The sequence below is a fragment of the Lepisosteus platostomus genome, chromosome 2 (genome assembly GCF_059453375.1).
Source record: "Lepisosteus platostomus isolate fLepPlt1 chromosome 2, fLepPlt1.hap1, whole genome shotgun sequence".
Lineage (NCBI taxonomy): Eukaryota > Metazoa > Chordata > Actinopteri > Semionotiformes > Lepisosteidae > Lepisosteus > Lepisosteus platostomus.
This window is the reverse complement of record NC_142612.1, coordinates 77991088-78010356: the sequence shown is the minus strand read 5'-3', so window position 1 is coordinate 78010356 and position 19269 is coordinate 77991088. Positions and strand designations below refer to the sequence as shown.

At 40.7% G+C, this 19269-nt stretch overlaps 1 protein-coding gene across 22 annotated transcripts in view; it reads left to right on the top strand.

Moving 5' to 3' along the window:
• Nucleotides 1-19269, top strand: part of mbnl1 (muscleblind-like splicing regulator 1) — an 88153-nt gene that overhangs the window by 18409 nt on the left and 50475 nt on the right. For 3 of the 22 annotated variants that reach the window (XM_088620123.1, XM_088620097.1, XM_088620114.1), the window contains exon 2: nt 12301-13349. The exons of 1 other annotated variant lie outside the window; for it this stretch is intronic. In XM_088620123.1, coding sequence (XP_088476249.1) covers nt 13176-13349 — 174 coding nt within the window. In that variant the 5' untranslated portion in view covers nt 12301-13175. Of the gene's footprint in view, nt 1-25; nt 239-498; nt 642-12300; nt 13350-19269 lie in introns of those variants that run through there. 18 more of the 22 variants (XM_088620207.1, XM_088620141.1, XM_088620211.1 and 15 more) reach the window with 15 other exon arrangements.

Below are 19269 nucleotides of genomic sequence, written 5' to 3'. Positions count from 1 at the left end.
TAGGGCAGGCGTTTAGGGGAGGGGCAAACAGCAGGCAGGGAGAGGAGTCTGCAAAGCTAGATTCAACAGCCTTCCCACTGCAGCTGAATGTGGAGAGACTGTAAGAATGCTTTTTCTGATAGCAGCTTGAGCAGGTTCACTTCATTGCTGTGTCATCCATAAATAATGAATTCCACAGTGCCTTGGGCACTGTCTCTGCCGTCTGGTTTGATCTGAAAACACACACAAAAAATGTGAGGTAAGTTTTGTTTTGTTTTTTCTCCATTTTCTTTTTCTCTCTCTCAATTTTCACTGCTGTTCTGGGTTGCTGTCGGGAGAGCTCAGGGGCTGAGCAGATAGGAGAAGCTGAGGCTGTGCCTGCACTGGCTTCGTTTATCAGGTTGAGGGGGCTAAGTTACTGCGGTTTAAGGTTTCACATCGCACACCATCTTTAGCTGGAAAGAAAACAGAAGGTCACAGCTGCAGATCTGTATACAGCAGCCTCTTCCTGTCTGAGTGCTGCAGGCACACACCACAGCAGAGCTCGAGAGCTGTATTTCGACTGATCCGAGAGTGAGAAACAGGTGGATAACCCACCGGCATCTTTTCAGGGTCTTGATTTAAGGCAAAATGATGACACATTGCCATGAACTGGAGGACTTGTGAGTTCCGTTTTTAGTTAAGGTTTTTTTCCCTTTCTGGTTTCGTTCAGAAGCTTCCGAAGGCTGCTTGTTCTGCATGTGGTCCAAATATGTGCTCTGAAAGGTTAACTCTCTGCCTACTGCATATAAATTATGCGTGACATGTTTAGCTGTGTGTCCTTATATGGCGAGTGCTGTATTTCAGTACAGTATGGGTTTGCCAAGCTACTGGGGTGGAAGACATTTAGCATTTTTTTTTCACTTTTTTTTTTTGTACTGCGTCATACCTAAACTGTAGGGCAAGTAAGTAAATGCAATAAGTGTTAACAGGGGTGATCAAGGAGAAGGATCATGCCTTTATTAGCCTTTCTTGCGAGAGGAAAGTTATTCTGTTAGAGAAAACAACAGAAAAGGCCTTTCGAATCGGGCAAGTTCAGGCAGAAGTTGTACGGAAGGCTATCGCAGGCTTTTACCCATTAAAGGGCTGAGAGAGGCCGAGGACAACATGGCATCACGGAGCTATTTCACATGAGCTTACAGCCAAAAAACTGATAGGGATACCGTAAGTTCGAAAAGTCTGGAGCCTGAGCGAGCTGTTTATTTATTGGTTCAGAGGGACGTTATCCAAAGGCCCAGTTTGAATTTCAGTGTGGGTTTTTGCATATTTCGTACAGACATCTCTGTTGCAATGGAGCAGCTCTTCAAAATTATGGGACATTCAGGTTTATCTTTGGCGTTAATTCCAAGTAAAGTAAACAGGAATATCTCCACACCATTATCTGATAGTACGAACAGAAGCTCCTGTCAGTGGTTCCTTTTTTGCATAGATGGTACCACACCCACCCCTTTAAAGCTTCTGTCAGTTGCAGGAGGACCTGTGCTCCAACATGTACAAGCAAATGTAGATCGACAGAGTGCACTTATTCGTCAGCACAGCAGTGCCTTGGTCTGGCTGACTCAGGAAGAGGTCTCATTGCCTCCTGCTTGGGAGATACAGTCATCAGCCTCCAGAACAATAGGCAGCTATACATTCTCGTTGTTGCTGTGCGTGTGTCTGAAGGTCCAGCGGAATATTTGTCTGAATGAAAGAGCAGATATGTGAATAGATAGCTCTTCTGAATATTAATACTAACTAGGCCTTGTGAACCTGGTTAGCCGTGCACTGTATAACTCCACGTATTACGTACAGTACGTCTCCAGAATTAACAATGGATTTCTTGGGTTGCAAATCCCAATTCTATTTCTAAAAAAGGTATTGTTAGTTTTCAGTTGAATCTGAGATTTACCCAATAGTACATGGGGGACATAAATGTAATGTCATGTTTGCAAAATGTTCTTTTCAGTTTGTGTGCTGAAAACGTATTAAGGTAAAACCTTGAACAGACACAAAGTTTGAAATTCATAAAAAGGAGAATGAGCCCTTACAAGCAGCTGGTAAGATGTTTTGCTAGTGCGTGAAAAACAAATAGTCACTTCGGATGTTGTTTTGGTGTTAATCAACAGCACAACAGGATTCTTCCAAAAAAATGTAAATTGTTGCTGAGATGTATTTTTTTCTCTGTTCTAGCTTTAAGGTTAAAGTGTTTAATATATGCTGTTTGGCATGTTAAGTGCAATGTTTACTGTGCCTTTAAATGGAGAAATAACAGTGCAAGAACCTTTCATTAGAATGTAGGCCTGAACACCTTTTCATTACCTAATTATTGTTAAATTACTATTTTGAATGTTATCGGCAAAGCAATCAGCACTTAGAGTGTAGCACAGACAAATATATCCTGTAATTTGGAAGGATTATAGTGTTACAGACACTTCAGTTTTCACTTTTAATTATCTGAATTATTGTAATGTTGCGTTAAGTGTCTTCAGTCTTGCCATTTTTAAACGTTTTGATTTTTGTGGAGACAACAGCGGTGTGGAACTTTCACAATACGTGTTTGTTTGGTTTTTCATAAGCAGGGAATAATGGAGAGGCTCCAATATTGCCTTTCTGGAGCTAAAATGTTTCTAGCTGTGTTATTTTTAAAGGGTTCCACGTGGATGTGAAGCCACATATCTGTTAAATAATGCAAGACTGTTGCATGCTTGTCATCGAAGAGTTGCTAATCGGAGACAATGTAAATTTGTAGCGGCACTGCTCTCATTTACCCTGTGAGTAAAGTCACTGTCTTTCCAGCGTTCATTTCAGGCAGGAAACACATGTTTGCTGTGCATGCCTCAGAGCTTCTAAAGTGTCTTTGTCAAGTTTTCACTTACACTCTCTGAAGGCCCGACTTAGTGCGTTCGTACACAACGACCTGACAATTGACACATTGTCCAAGGTTTCTGGTTTCTGATTATGGTATGAATTGCCGCTGTGTGTCAACCCCCTGTGAAACCGTGGCCATCTGCACATTTGTAGGTGTGCCCATACGTGGCAGGACAACAATATCACTTCTATTCTCTCCTGTGAGCGCTGCACAGTAGTGCTTGTTCTGCTTATCTGTTGTCGTTGTTGTTTTCTAGCCTCAGAGGCACGGCAATGTCATGATTTCATGGGGGGGGGGGGGGGTGAGTTAAATTCCGTTTCATTCACCATTACCAGCTTCAATTTTCAGCAAGGGGGACGTTTGTTATTTTTAACGAAAATATTGTTTCAGGCAAGCCCTGGGAGTGCACACTGCTTTACAAAGAGACCCTGTCTCCCCCTGGGCTGGTAAACTGAGGCTTCTTCCAGAGAGCTGGCCAAAGAATGAAAGCAGCTCTTCTTTGTTTCACTCTGTCAGATATTTAAAGAACGGTAAACAGCCTGGGCCTTGGTGTTAGATTTCTATGAAAACATTACATTTCACTTTCCATATCTTGGTACCAAACTCATCTGCAGCATTTGACAGTGCATGATTTATTGCCAAAACAATAAAGAAATAATAGGGCTCAATCGTAAGACTTATGTTTAATTTCTGCTTTTTATTTTTGTCGGTTTACATAAAGCATTAATAAAGCAGGTATCCTCTTTGTAGATATAGACTGGCAGTGATGAAAGCATTTTAATCTACTGCTAGATAGGACTATACTGTATGCCGTTAGTTACTCTCTCTACAAGCACTTTATTTAAAAAAACTTACAGTTTTTTTCTAAATGACTATAACTCAGTTAGCTATTACACTCCAGAGTTCTGGGGAATCGCACTCATCAGATTCTCATTTGCTCCGTTCTGTGTCACGTAAATCGCAGAGCTCATGCGTGGCTAGCAGACACGAGAGCAGACAGGAGAAACAGCTGGGCCACAAACTTGTCCCATAACTCACTCTTTTTCTGTTCAGTACAATGGCACTTGGAAAATAAGGTAAGAAAGTGCCAATCCTGCCTACAGTTACTCCCAGCTGGGATTTGCGTTCTGTGGAGTGGGCTCCTCTGAGCTAGAGGAGAGAGTTCTGGCCACAGAGCATACTGTAACTGGAACTTTCTGGATCTAAATGCATGTGCCTATGTTAGTAGGAAGCATCCAAAAACACATGGTAAAGCACAAGAGGAATTTACTCATGCTGCATGTCTGCTGTGAATTTTCACATGATGCCAGGGATTAGTAAAACAGATGGGTAGATGGGTTTTGATGTGTCACATTTAAAATGCACGCCATCTAAATGAGAAGGAACTGCGAAGCCTCAGATTTTACTAACTGATACATAAATAGTTTTTCAAAAGCATGTCAAAACGGTCAAGTTCTAGCTGCGTTGCATATGAATCCAGTAGAGTAACTGGGAAATGGTAGAGAGTTGCGGACCAGTTATACTGTCCCATTTCTGTTGGTGAATAAAGCATCCTTTGGAAAGACCAAATGATTGGCAGAAATGGTCAGCTACTCAATTAGAGTATTGCTCACTGGAGACGAGCAAAGGCTGTGATTGCTGATGTTAACTCTTTGGAAAATGATAGAAGAACAAGTGAGAGTAAAATGACGACATTATACTTTTGTCCTGGGACGGCGCAGGATCAGGCGTAAGTGTCAGGGCTGATTTCTGGTGGGTTGTGGGCTCGATTCCTGGCTGCGGACGATGCTGTTGTGCCTTGAGTGAGGTACTCTACCCCAGTGGCTGCAGTCCACCCAGCAGTATGAGTGGGGAGCAGCTTTTGCGAGGGTAGACTGCGATGGACTGGTGTTCCATTCTCTGGGGGGGAGTCATGCTCTTGATTGCTTCATGCCAAGAAAGGAGGAGAAGCTCTGGCCTGTGCTGAGCTGTTTTGTGTGGCTCCAGTGGAATTACCTACCTGCCTACTTTCCTCCTAACATCGTCGCGGTGCTGCACATTGTCTTTTTGTGATCTGTTTGGAAAAAGGCAGTAGACGGGATGTAAAAACGAGAACGCTGGGCTTCTGAAGGGATGGGCTGGGAAAGGGGCTCCCAGGGGGAGCCGCGTGTCTGGCTGAGTGCTGCCTGGTTTGGCTTTGGCCTCAGCTTGCTGGACGCCTGCAGCCTGTGGGATCTGCTGGGCCCCTCGGCCCCCAGGTGGCGCTGTCTGCGAGGGCTGTGCCTCTCCGCCAGGTGGCGCTGGCTCCGCTGCGTGCGTGCCTAGCCCCTACCTGGGGGCTCGCTCCAACCAGGCGTTCTGGAGGAAGGGACTTGATGTCCTTGTTCCTCCTCTGCTGGTAAAACTGAGTTGATGCAGTCAGGAATCACAAACTGGGCTTGAAATCCTAACTTGAAAAAGAAATCATAAAAGCGTTTATTGGCTATTGCTGAGAGAATTTGAATTATGGGAGTGATATGGAGAAAGATGGATCGTTGACTGAAGGCCATGAAGAGCTTTGCTGTGTGCTGCACATGCAACCACCAGCTTTAATTACACCAGAACTGCCGTTTTTGGATCTAGCTACCAATTATGCTCTGATTACAGATTGTCTTTATTTTCCACTTTTCTCCCATTGTGATGCATTTTGAGCGTTTGTAGTTTTTAAACATCTGGGATTTTATTAAAAGCATATGACAGCGCGCGCCATTGCAATGTAACTGTTGCACTGTCAGGTCGCTTCACCTTGTGTGACTTTGCTGCACTGTTGTCATTGGCCTGTGAGGATGACATATATGATAACATAACATAGCATAACATCACTTCATTAGCCCTATACAATTTCTTGCATTAGGAATTCGTCTTTTCGCAGACCCCGGCTTGCTCTCCATCAGACACGGACACACAGACAGGGAGAGGGAAGCTTGGGGATGAGCAAGGTTCCTATTGGAATGGTGTGTAGAAATATAGAGCAGAAACTTCAGTCAAATTGTCCGCTTGCAGAAACATTAAATCGGTTTCTATGATGCTGATTTTGATGTTAGTTGGAGCAACTTTATCTTAATTTATTTTGCACAAAACAAACCTGTCACCCTGAATGAGGAGCAGGTTTTTCTCATTAATTTAGCTATAATAGGTATTGTCTGTAAAATAATTTGCCAATTAACTGTAATTCGTCTTCTCTGGCCGGTAAGGTTCTCATTATGTAATTTAGTAGAACATTAGAGTATATTATAAATGAAGCAAATATATTTTAAAAATATTTTGAATAAATTATTTTTTGAACTATAAATGTTTGTTAATAATACCGTTTCTTTTCGCATTTTAGAGGACTTCAGAAAATAGTAAAGATTCTGAGAGAATTATCTGATTTCAGATAGGAGTTACCAGTTCTTACACATCTGTACTGCATTTCTTTTTAGACGGGAGCAATTTTTATTTTTTAACAAAGGCGTGTACAGTAAGTATGCAGGCTGTGGCTTAAATAAAACAGCGCATCCTGACCATTAATCTGCTTGTATGTAGCAACAGTAACATTTAACTTTTGACCATGTGCTGCACACTGCAGATTCTCTGCTCCCTGACTCACTCGCTGGAGACTGGTCCTGAGTGAGAGCTGGTCAGGGTAGAGATGCACTGACACATTTCTGCCATATGTCCCTGTATCACACATCAGTGCACGTGCTGCTTCTGCGCAGGCCAGCCTTGCATCCATTCTGCCCTCTTAACTGATGACGCCCGTGAGCCAGAATGAAAGAGCTTGTAGCCCACCAGGAGTTTAGCATTGTGTGAATTGGGAGGCATCAATAACTGCATTTAATAGAACTGCAGTGATGCTTCAGTTTATGTACAAAACAAACACCAGAAAGTACCTATAGAATATAATCCACTGCTCTGGCCGGTGCTAGTTTAGAAGGCAGCAGTGACCTTGCAGCGTCATGTTGTGTACCTTGCTCTGTAAGGTGCCAAGCTGTGTAGATTGTATATATTCTTCTCATCTTGCACTGTCACCTCTGTCAGCCATGATTTCCTGAGAAAACGCAAAACGAATCTTTAATCTGTTGACTCCCCACTCTGTAAACAATCCTGCGCTTGAAAGTATGTTGTATTTTTCTTTTTTATCGAAAGCTGGCACCGAGTGTATTCCCAACAATATCCTTAGAAAGGCATCCAAGGCTGCACAGAACAGTGGAGAAGGAAATAAATCTGTAATCGCAATAAAGGAGGAATACGCAAGGGTCTTGTGCCCTGTAAACATCACAGTGGAATCTCACCATTTCCAATAGAGTGTTTAATTCCCTGTGTTTCAGTTGCAGTTAAGTGAATCATACAGTCGTACAGCATGTGTGCTGGGCAAGCCTCTCTACTGTGTGTCTGTTTGAATTCTTAAAAAATAAATGCATTTTCACTTAGAAAATTTGTTCATATATTCATTAAAAATGAAGTATTTTACAGAATAAAAAATCAAAGAGTCTAAAGGAGAAAAAAACAGGAAGTATTTTTTTTAAGACTTATTTCCAGACTAACTGGTAAATCATTATTCTGTTTTTTTTTCAGCCCAAATATGTCAAATCAGAGACGTCAGCTCTAGCCCGTACGTGTGTCTGGATAGCTCTGAATCCAGCCATTGTTTCATTTTAATGTCTACAGATTTTTCTCCTTTCCTGTGTGTAATGTAGAGCATATTCTTTACCCTTTCAGTATAATACAAGGCAGAAATCTGTAACTGTACTGCTGCTTTATCAGACTTGGTGTTATTTGTTACAGACTGTGCTCATTTGCATCGTCCCATTCTGAGGGAGTCTGATAAAGCCATGCAGCTTCCTCTGTCGTGGAAGTCATTCAAGGTGAAAAGATGGCGTGCCACCACGTTGCTTCTGCGTGTTGGGATTACTTTCAGATGTGGAGCCTCTCCTTTGTGACGTCTTATTATAGGGTGTTGTGAGGCCAGTGTGGTTTACTGGTTTATTCATTTTTCTAAATACATCTCCATGCGGTTCGATCTGTGTGTCTTGTCTGTACAGAACAGCTACAAAACCTTAAAAACAATATACAGTCCATTCTACATAAACAAAATACCTTTTTTCCACAGTAGGCTTAAGTTTTCACAAGGCAAAAACATTAGGAATTAGTCAGGATGGAATTAGACTTAGAAATTAGCATCTGTAGCGTTTTTTTTTCAAGTGGAAAAAAATACTCTAAATACTCTGTATGTATTGCTACAGAAATATCTAAATGGTGTTACTAACCTAAGCTTCAGAAAGTCAATGCCTGGTTCATTTTTTAATTTCTGTCATTAAAGTTTCTTCCTCCATGACAAATACCATGTAGTGAAACATTTTAATATTTTCCTTTGCTGGTCCTTCCTACATATGTGGATGTCTGGGTTTTTGAATAAGAAAACTGAGTAAAGATGAATATGAGACATTTTTAATAGAATTGCTCCAAAAATGAAGAAGAACATGATTTCCAAGTAGTAAAAGTCTCCTTAGGTAACTTCCAAAAGAAGCTTCTGATAATGGTGAAAAGCAAATGAGAAACTCAATGAAGAAAAAATGACATTATATAAAGAGCATTGTAGATGAGGAGAAGAATGTGCTCATCTGATGAGTCACACTGCACATCGATTTTGAACTGCACTTGTAGCTAACAGAGCTCTAGCCAGCGGGTAGCATAAATATATTTTTTATTTTAAATCACAAAAATCTGAAAGCTGCATCACCACTCACACACCTGAGACTATTAGAACATTTGAAAAATGTAACAACCCTGGCTTGTGTAATTTTAGTTTTAGTTTTTGATTGACTCTACTAATAAATATTATTCTATTTTGTAAGGCTAATAGTTAAATGCATGTTTTAATGTGTAAAGTATGAAGTAATTTGGTTATGAAACCACAGCAGGTTCCTATCCTCTGCTCAGCTCGATATTGCTCTTTCCGTATCAGATAACAGGAGATTGGGATGTGGTAATCAAATTCTTGTGAACTTAGCTAAGTAGTATATTAATTATATAAAAGTTTTCAATTATTTACTTTTGTATTAATACTTATTGTAGTGTTTGACGCATTAGTTATAAAACTAATTGGCATGGGCATCTGACAAGGTCTTATAAATTATATAAAAGGTATGAATAAGGCTTCCTTTTAAAGAAACAGCCTCTTGTTGATATCGCATGATGTTTCATGATGTTTCATCTCTCTCCAGCTGGGAAAAATTGGAAAGCTATTGACCTAATTTACAGTATATGAAATATTTTCAGCACTTATTATGGTATGAAAATACTGTATGTAAAACTGCCAAGCCTGATATGTCTAATCTGTGAAATTTTGCATCCTTGTGGATAAGCTGGTTCAATAGCTTTAGTCTTGGTGTCTTTGCTTTGTTATCTGAGAAAACTGTTGTAGTACAAATGGCATAACAGATTCAGAATTCAGATTCAGATTCAGAAACAGAACAGTTCCAAATTATACTGAATTTCCTGAGTACTTCATGACTTATTAAGGAGGAGCTTAGTGTGTAATGCTTAATGTAACAAAATGTGTTTTAGTATCTAAATGTGTTTTTGCAAAAGTCAAAAGAACTTTCTTTAAGTTGAATTCGTTCAACTTCAAAGTTGAGTGAATCAACTTGTTAGTTGATTCACTCCCGTTTAATCTTCACTAATGTGTATAGTATTAACTAGATATGATGAAACTTGAAAATGCATTTGAATTCAAAATTATTTTAAGTATAATTGATGTGAGTACTGCATGTTATGCATGTACACTTTTTTTAAAAAAAAAGCAAGACTTAGAACTGGCAAGAATAATAAAGAGTTATTTTCAGAAGAAATGGAAAGTACCTTGAATTACGTTGCATTACTGGGGAGAGAGGGGTTTACAGTTAACGGTGATTTTGAGAATATTCCCAAAATATTTTACCTTTTAAAAGTTGAGAGGCTATATTTAAGAGAGGTGATGAAATAATGTCAGCCCTTCTGGAGCAGTGTCCATAAGGAAGGCCTAAGTAGTCTGGCTACGTAAACAAGTTTTATTGGGAAGATTTGCAGATTATCAAATAGCAGTCTTTAAATAGATGACACGGAATACACTTAACTGTGTGTCCACCCATCTCTGTAATTAATATGTTTCAATCGGGTTGTAAACAGGATGCATAGTTTTAATATTCAAAAATAGAGTGGTGTTTAAATGTTATCTTAGGTAGTTGAATTCTATTTAGCATGCATGAAATTGCAAATTCATTGGCTTATTATCTTAATGCCTGTGGCTGTTTATGTTTCATTATTCTTGTGGCTTAAGATGCATTTATTAAAAATCTTACTGAAGTTATTCACGGTGGACCTTATACATTCCAGGCTGAATTTTGCATTGGTCCCCTTCTGCTCAGGCAAAGGTGAGAAAGATTTTGGTTGCACTTAATAATTATGTACAGTACATCTACAAAGCAGTTTGGGCAAAAAAGCATGGCCCGCTAAACAAAATCTGTCATCCTGCTCAGCAGAGACCTGGCTTAACAGCGTGGCAGCCACAGAGAGGTTATTGTGTGAGGTCAGGACAGTTGCAGGAGGTGTTCTGTTAATCTGCTGGTCTCACATGAGTTTGTTTTGTCTGATGAATGTTCTGAAACATATAGAAGCAGACAGTGCCAATTGGCAGCCTGTGGAGTTTAACTTTAAGTCCCATTCTCTAATCAGTCTGTCCTGAAAGAGAACTTCGACTGGTATTTTGGAATAGACTAGTGTAGGATATTACAGTTACTGTACATATACAGTAGTTTTAAATGATGTGTTCCGTTCATAAGCAGTGTTGAGGATAATAAAAGTTATAGACGTTCTTTTTTTCTTATAGGAAAACTGGATTGCCTATATATATTTACCTAGTCTGATATAAGTTGATATGCCATATTGAAAGAATTACTGTAGAATAGGCAGTAGAAACCCTTTAAGTAACATTGTCTTTTTTTAGAATGCAGTGTTTTAGGGATATCATATTAAATATTTCAAATATTGTCTGATTGAAATAAACACTTTTAAAAATAAACAGTGAGATTTAATGACTCTTTCATAAACCTTCCTACCAAAAGCAGTCAGACATGCAAGACCTCTGTGAGTCAGAGGTGCTGCTCTTTAAATAGTTCTGAGTAGCAAAAGCTGCTTTTACAGAATGGCAGAGGTAAAACAGTACAGGGATCACAGTCTTTTTTTTCCCTCCTAACTTGGTGGTAAAATAAATCACAGCCAGATGGTGGAATTTTAAAAACTGCAGTGTCGAAATTTCGATTCCTGATTTCAGCCAAGTAGGCCATTCAGAGTTAATGTCTTACAGATAAACCTTCTGCGTTACAAGGCCTCTGTTTGACACCGCCTCCAGCATGGGTTAAGTCAGGCAAAATCACACCCTCGAGTGTGTAGACCATTTTTACGAAAAATAAAACTGCCTCTTTAATATTTAATACGTCTGTAATGGAATCGCCTCCTTCTCTGACTGCTTATATTTTACCAGACGCTTTGACACCAGCCCGGTCTCTGTTTCCTCTGCATTTCTAAAGCCTCGGAGTTTAAAAAAGGTCACAACAGGGGCTACTTGTGTTGATATTGGACCTGGCTGCAACATATTGACGGCGTCTGCTGACTGGTTTTGTGTGTGCGTGTGCTGTGTGCTCTGGAGCTGAAGAGGCAGTGCTGGAGAGGAAGGAATAGGAAGTGAATGGAAGGGGTCAGGAGATTGTACCATTCGCACACACCCCTGCTCCCTTTCTGTTCGCGGGTGTGAGATGGAGCATAGTCTGTCCCTGAGGCAGAGCCGTCGAAGCAGAGAGCACACCAGCTAGGAAGTGAGCTGCAGTTCAGAAGCTTTTTCACTTCTGCTCCGGCTAACCGGCAGGTGTCTGTCTTGTTTTCTTCTTTCTTTTTGTCAGCGCAGGGGGACAGATATTCGCTTTGAAAAAGCAACGTGGTTTAATCCCCCGTGCTGCATGTCGGATAAATTCAGACCCCCCCCCACATGGCTGTCCTCTCTCTAGAGAATAAGGGATAAGTCACATCTAATGGACATTTTCTCAGCTTATTGAATAGTAATGAATGTCTGACGGGCGCGACCTTTCGTGAGACAGCCCACACTGCTGGCTTTCTGCCCAGGGTACTGCCGCAACTCTGTGCGATGGGTTGTCCTCCAGCCGTGCACTGCTTCAGTAGGGGAAGCGGCCCCCTCTTTTTTGTCTCTTTTTTATATATATATATGTACAATGGCTGGCTGCAGTATGCTTAACTGTAAGTACGGTGTTTCCCATTTTGTGTTCCAGGCTTCCCCTGTTGCACGCTAGGTGCTGGGAGGAGGGGGTAAAGGGGGCTGTGGGGTTGTGCTAAGGAGTTAAATGCTGTCTGGTGACTCTTACTGTATCTCCTTTCTCCTACAGGTTGGTACTAAAGAAGTGCCTTTCCTGACGTCTCTGCTGCTTGGAATCGCTTCTAGAGCAGTCTGTGCTTTTTGCCTTGCTTGCTGCCAGCTAGACTGCGAAGACTGCACATCCCTCCAGCGCTGCTCCAGCCCACCCCCTCCCTTCCTCACCTGTACTTAGACATTTTGTGAACTCATCCTCGTCCTTGGCCTCGGCCTCAGCACCAGGCATCGCCCCCTGCTGCTTCATTGTAAAATCACAGTGTTTTTTTTTTTTTTTTTACCGGTATCTCTTTCCTTCTGGAGGTGGGGGGAAAAAAAAAGAGAACGTTTTTTTTTGTTTGTTTTTTAACTGCCATTAATAATCAACAAAAAACTTGTCGGGTTTTTCAGTTGTCGCTGCACACTGCTGCAACTCTCTGTGCCAGACTAATCAATAATGATTGCGCCATAAAAACCCACTTGCCAACTCCCCTGAGCGAACGATTACAGGTTTCAGGCGACTCTACTGAAGGCACTGTGAGTTTACCACAGGGGTCTGCCACGTTCTGGGACTTGTGCTGGGCTCTGGTGTTGCGTTTGGAATGGGTTTCTGAGAGCTCTAGGCTAGTTGTAGGCCACCCCTTCACTTCAGCAATGATACTCTCCCACTAAACCTAAAACCGTTTGAAAAAGTAACAGCTCTGTGCTGTGTCAGCTCGACAAAGAAGATACCTTCTGTCAGTTCACTGAAGTGCGCCACCGCATAAACGAAGAACGCAGAAGGAGAGCCTTTTATTTATTTTTAAGGTACTTTTTTTTTTTATTCGAATCATACCGCAGATTGCCTGGATCTTTCTTTTTTTTTTGTTGTTGTTTTTTGTGTAAAATTTCAACTACCTAGAAATTTCAAACATGGCAGTTAACGTCACGCCGATTCGGGACACAAAGTGGCTCACGTTGGAAGTGTGCCGAGAGTTCCAGAGGGGAACCTGCTCGCGACCAGACACGGAATGTAAATTTGCACACCCTTCAAAGAGCTGCCAAGTGGAGAACGGAAGAGTAATCGCCTGCTTTGACTCCTTAAAAGTAAGTACCTCCGTCAAGTGTGGTGCTAGACCTTTCCCAGTTAGGGACACGGTCCTCTGCGCCTCAGCCTGGTCTGCTGGCGCTGTGGTGATCGCATCTTCCTGTTCGTGTGCGGGAGTATGAGCTCTTTGGGCCCAGTGTGACCAGTTGATGCTGGCATGCTCAGAATCAGAAACAGGGGTTCTCCTTTTGAAGTTGGTGCCCGGCTTTGTTCGAACTTCTCTTTTAAAGCGCTTACCGAGATGGGTGGTTTACTTTGTAGTTCCTGCAGTGGGTTTTTTTACTTTTTTTTTTTGTTACGGATGTGTTTTTGAAGATGAGGGTGCAGAGGGTGGTTAGGGCTCGCTGCAAGATCGGAACAGCTTTGAGAAAGAAAAGCAACTGCCGTTTGTCCGATCTTCTCTAAGAAGATAGGAATGTGTGCCCTATGTTATACTTAAAAGACTAACGTTTGAAACAATCCCGAGGAAAACTTCAAAGACGTTCATTGTGCAGTCCAAATCTACAGTAATGTAGATGGGAGGTGAGCCTTACTTTTGCCATGCATCTGTCTGGTGGAGAATGAGATGAATATAAACTGTGTCATTTTCTGTCTATTTTTAGATTGGTTTGAAAGGCAAACTGAATACTTTCTATGGGGAACCCGTGAAATGGCAGTACCTTTCAGCTGTGATAGAGAGCCTGGCTGCTGTCCAAGGTTTCATACATCCTTGCAGACAAGCAGGGGCTAAAACGTCTAGTTTACCGATCGCAGTGGAATAAAGACGTGCTCACTGGAAAAGCTGTGCATGTGCTGTCCCTCTGCTGTATAAGAATTTGGTGTAAAAGGATGTTGCTTCAATGGATTGTCTAAAAAGGATATGGATTGCTGTGTCTGGCCAATAGTGGTGTCTAATCTTTCGCCAAAGGCTCAGCTGGTGGTAGAAAAGTGCAGGGAGTAAAGACTGGAGCAGAATCGTGTGTAATAATCTCCTGAAAGGCTGTAATTATATAGAGGGCATAAAAACTCCTGTGAACACTAAGACTGCCATGCAGCCAAGCACAGAGGGCCAGGCAGAGACTGAATGCATTGTTTCACCGTTGTGCCAGTAGTGTTATCATCTGCCTCTTGGTGAAAGGATAGCTCAATAAATAATGTATTCTTTCGTTGAAAGGAAAATAGAAAAAAAGGGCAATAGGAGAGATACTGCCAAATAAACCCCTAAATTGTGGCCAATTTTTTGTAAAGAATTTGTCATCACACATTGCATAGTGTTTGTGATTCTTTTTGCTAAACATGCTTGGAATATGTGGCTGAAATAGAAACAGTTCCATGAATTAAAGCCAAGTCGTTTTTTTCACTTCTATTTGCCCACTTTTTCCATATCTGTAATCAAAACCAGATTGTTTCGAACAAATGACCTACAGATTGTAGCGAAGGTGCTGGTATACTCTCTAGCTGTAGGGGCAGGAAGTTACGATTGCTTGGCTTATAAGAAATAAACACACAATTTCGTTCGAGAGCCAGACCAAAAATTCAAAGCTTCAGATTCGTCTTATTCATGTTAAAGGTTCACCACACAGCCCACTCGTTAAAAGCCAGTGGAGGGTTTGAAATTTACAAATGGTATGGCCCTAGCTCTACGTTTATTTTAATAATTTATCATTAAACATCTTTTGTGACCAAAATATCTGTAGACAACTGCTTTCTTCTAGAAGAGTTTGTTGTTTGCCATGTTATCAATATAGATTCAAAACACACTTAATAGAATTTGTTCTTGCTATATATTTTATTAAAATGTTTAACAAAAAGTTTTCTTACAAAAGCAGCAGAATAAAACATTATGATTCTGAAACTTAGGTGGAACATGGGATTCTGTATCAGCTTCTACTATTAAACATCTCTTATGTTTTAGTTTTTAGTTTTGTTTTAATTGGGGTTTTATTGCATTTAATTGTACTTCATAACATTATTATTAACTGCTAGTTGTTATCATAGGTTGGTCATTTAAATTGTTTATAGTAAATAAAAATCAGTTTAAAGTAAATAAAAAATAGATCTCATGATACCTGTCACTCCAAATATAATAAATGTTTAAATATTTAATATAAATAGTAGGATAGAACATGTGGAGTTGATTAAGAGTTTTTAGATGTCATAGCGTTAAAGACTTTTGGTTTTCAACATGGAAGGATAACTCTTAAAGATTGAAATAAGCAATCTGACAGCTGTAAAATGTCTTAGGAAATGGGTTATTAAGAATTAATAGAATTCAAAAGACAAATTCCAAAACAAAGCACAAAAATATTAGATTCTTGTTTTTTTCTCAGTGAAAAAATTCATGAATCTAAAGATGATTAAGTTTGAGGTTACCTTTCTGTTTTGCAGTGGATGTACAATATACTACTTATTATGATGATGTCACAAATGTAAAAAAAAGGTAGTTTTTTGGGGGTTTCTAGGGTTTTTCCTCAAACATTGATTGGGATTGTGCTTTAATAAACTTGTTGTGTGTCTGGGCATAACCCAAGCAACTACGGAGCAACTTGGAAAAATAGATATTACCCAGAGAGCGTTAATAAAGGAAGACTGTAAACAGCTCTTACCAAAATTCTGTGAATTTCTTTCTAACTGTGGTTCTAGCCTTTTTTCCCTGGAACAATCAGAACATGAGAAGGGTTACAAACAAAGCTCATTTAGCGACTCAGAATCATTTTGTAGTTACAAGCTAATCGATCCCAGACATCTAAAGATCCAAAGATCCAGCTGATTCTTGACCGTAGCCAGGGTATCAACGTCAACCACAGGACTGGTTAGCCTGCGCCACACTCCCAACACCCTTTGTGCAAACAAATGCCTCCTGTTCTTGTTTTTAAATGCCCTTCCGTACAGTTTCCACTTGTGACTTCTTGGCAGGTGACTTTGGGAATGTCTATGAGGAAGGTTTCCTTATCTAATTTTCCTCCCAAACCCTAACAGTCCCCATTCATGCCAGGTTTTCTGCAGCTCGTTCAGTGAAAATAATTGGCTTATTTATTGACAGTGTTTAATAGGGGAGAGGTGTCTGCAGCAGAAAGTGCTCAGGGCGCAGTGACAGCCAGGAATACAAGGAGCAAGAGCCCCAGGGGCTTTTACATGACCCTTATTCAGCCCTGGAGAGGACGAGACAGCTTTGCACCAGCTCAGGAACGTATAGGATTACAGAATGGGTTGTTTAGTAGGCAGGGTGTTAATGAGCATTTTCTGAATTCGACAAAGGTGGATTCCTGCTGTGCCGCTATGCAGAGAGTGGTTCACCTTGTCGGTGGGGCTGTCGGAGGCATGCGGCAGCAACGTGCTCCTCTTCCTGTGCCCCTGAATCCAGCCTCCAGAGTGACTCAGGGCTGAGGGCAGGGTGTGGCATTTGACAGCTTTATTTGCGTTTCCGATCATTGTGCTGATTATTGTTTTTTTTTAGCGGTTTTGAAAATGAAATCAGAGACGAGTTCATCTTAAACAGCATTGCGTGTGGGAGCGTGCGGGAAGCACCTATAGAAAAATGAAAGGGCTTCTCAGATGGGCAGCACCGTCTCCCTTTCTCCCCTATGGGACTTTGTAGTGGAAATAAAGAGGAAAAACTGTATTTTTACACACCTCTGTCGCTCTCTCGATACATTTTTTGTCACAGGCTTTGTAACATAAATGAACGATTATGATCGTGAGACAGGTCACGTTATCTTTCTTGGAAAAACAGCAACAACAGAAAAAACAAGGGAATTTAACTGAGGGAGTCTCTCCTGAAAATATTAGTCATACACCATAGAAGCAGACAAAGCAGCTTAACTTCATACTTTTTTCCATAAGCTTGGTCATTAACAGGTTTGATATTAACTGGCGGATATATCATTTTATAGTCCATTGGAATATTGTGGTGTTGTGGTTAAGGCCCAACTGTTTTACTGGATTCCTTTTTTTTTACTTTGTTCTTTTTTGAAGAGTTTGATCTGCTTTCCCTCCTGAAACGTACAGTATCCATCATATGAGGTACTGTAATTGCTGTCGGCACTGTTTCTCAGGAAGATATCAGGTTTTTACCTGTCGCCTGCCCCCTCTAAATGTCACAGTTCATTAACTGGAGAGCAGTGCGTGCCAGTCATACTTGTCTGCAGGGTGAAGAAGACTTCACCCTCAACAGCTGTGCGCTGGAATGTCTGTGTTATTCAACAGCATTAAAGCCTGTACTGTGTGGCCTGTGACAACTCCAGGTCTCTACGTGACTTTTGAAAGCATGATTTCTCTAGAGCAGAAGTGGCGGTCAGTATTTTTTTAGACATAATATTTTCATTAGGATTGTATTTTGTTTCCTTTGAGGGTTTGCAGTTCTTTTGCCTTTTTGGTCCTTTAATGCGGCCCAAGTCATTTATTCCGTCTTCCGATGTGACTAATTGTTTTGGTAAAATCTGGAAGGCACTGCTGTTTTGGTCAGAGCTGCCTTAATCTGTGCTGAGGAGTTATGGTGTTTCAGTAGATTGTTTCATTGGAAAATGTGTTGGTCACCCGTGATCACACTGCAGTGTGCAGGAGCCTGTTATTTAATTACTCCTTTGCCCATGAGGTGGGGTAAAAAAGTTTGCATTTCTGAGCTTTGCTAGGGTGACGTCCAGGTTTTAATGAAGCAATTACCCCCGTAGTGACTCAGACAGACCATCTTCACTCGACCTCCACTTCCACATAGGCTACTGTCAGTTTAACAGGAAAGAGTAGCTCTTAGGCTTAGATCTTAGCAGAGACCTTCATTCAATCCCCCTCTATGAATTGGCTACATTACTCTGCTCTCCTCCCCACTAATAGCTGATGTGTGGTGAGCGTTCTGGCGCACTATGGCTGCCGTCGCATCATCCAGGTGGATGCTGCACATTGGTGGTGGTGGAGGGGAGTCCCCATTACCTGTAAAGCGCTTTGAGTGGAGTGTCCAGAAAAGCGCTATATAAGTGTAAGCAATTATTATTATTATTATTATTATTTTTAATTTTTCTAAACCCCCCCCCCAAAAAAAAAACAAAATGCCAATAGTGCCTGAATATAATGTATTGCCTTTCAAATTAAAAGTACTTTTTTCATGAACAATTAACATCTTCTGGATTCAGGAACAGCTGTGTGCTGTGTCTCTTTGCGAGCTGAATTTGTTTCAGAATGGACCAGCAGTTTTGCTAACAGCGTAACAGGCTTAAAGTGTAGAAAGCAGGCAGTTATCAAAGTGAGTGGCACTTACAAATGTGATAACCCAGGAACATGTGTAAGGCGTGCTCCTACGTTCTGCTTCTGAAAGCTGTGATGGATCTTGCAGTGATCTTTGAGTAAAAGCATTTTTTTTTACAATCTAAGATCAGGTGCTTTCTTTGAGTGTAGACGTTTCACAGAATACCATTTTGCAGAATTCCATTCCTGGTTTCTACCTTTTCAATTAACATGAAATCCTCTTATCAAGCCAATAAATTAAAAATTACAATGTCATAGAAGCTTTCCAAAGTTCTGTTTGGGTTGGAAATATGATCCCCTTTCTGTAGCCCTTATCATCATAAACAGGTGCTTTATAATCCTTTCAAGTTCTTGAAGAAAACAAACATGTATTTTAATTAAAATGCAAACAATAAGAAAACAGCTTTTTTCCCCTTAGCCACAACACTCGTTGATCTCCTTCATTTTAAGTTCCCCCCAGAGTTTGCCTGGAGCTTGCCTTTGACTGCTGGTCAGGTGAGAGAGTTTTGAACACTCATTTTTAATAAAGAAAGGCAAACCCTCAAGGAATAGATTTGCTTTGGCAAGTTAGAATATAAAACCGAGCGACTCTACATGAATTCTAAGTAGGGCCATATTTAGAGCATTATATAAAATAACAGCCTGACATTAACTGAAGCCTTGTCTTACTTGAAAAATACTTTTCAACATTGCTTATTTAAA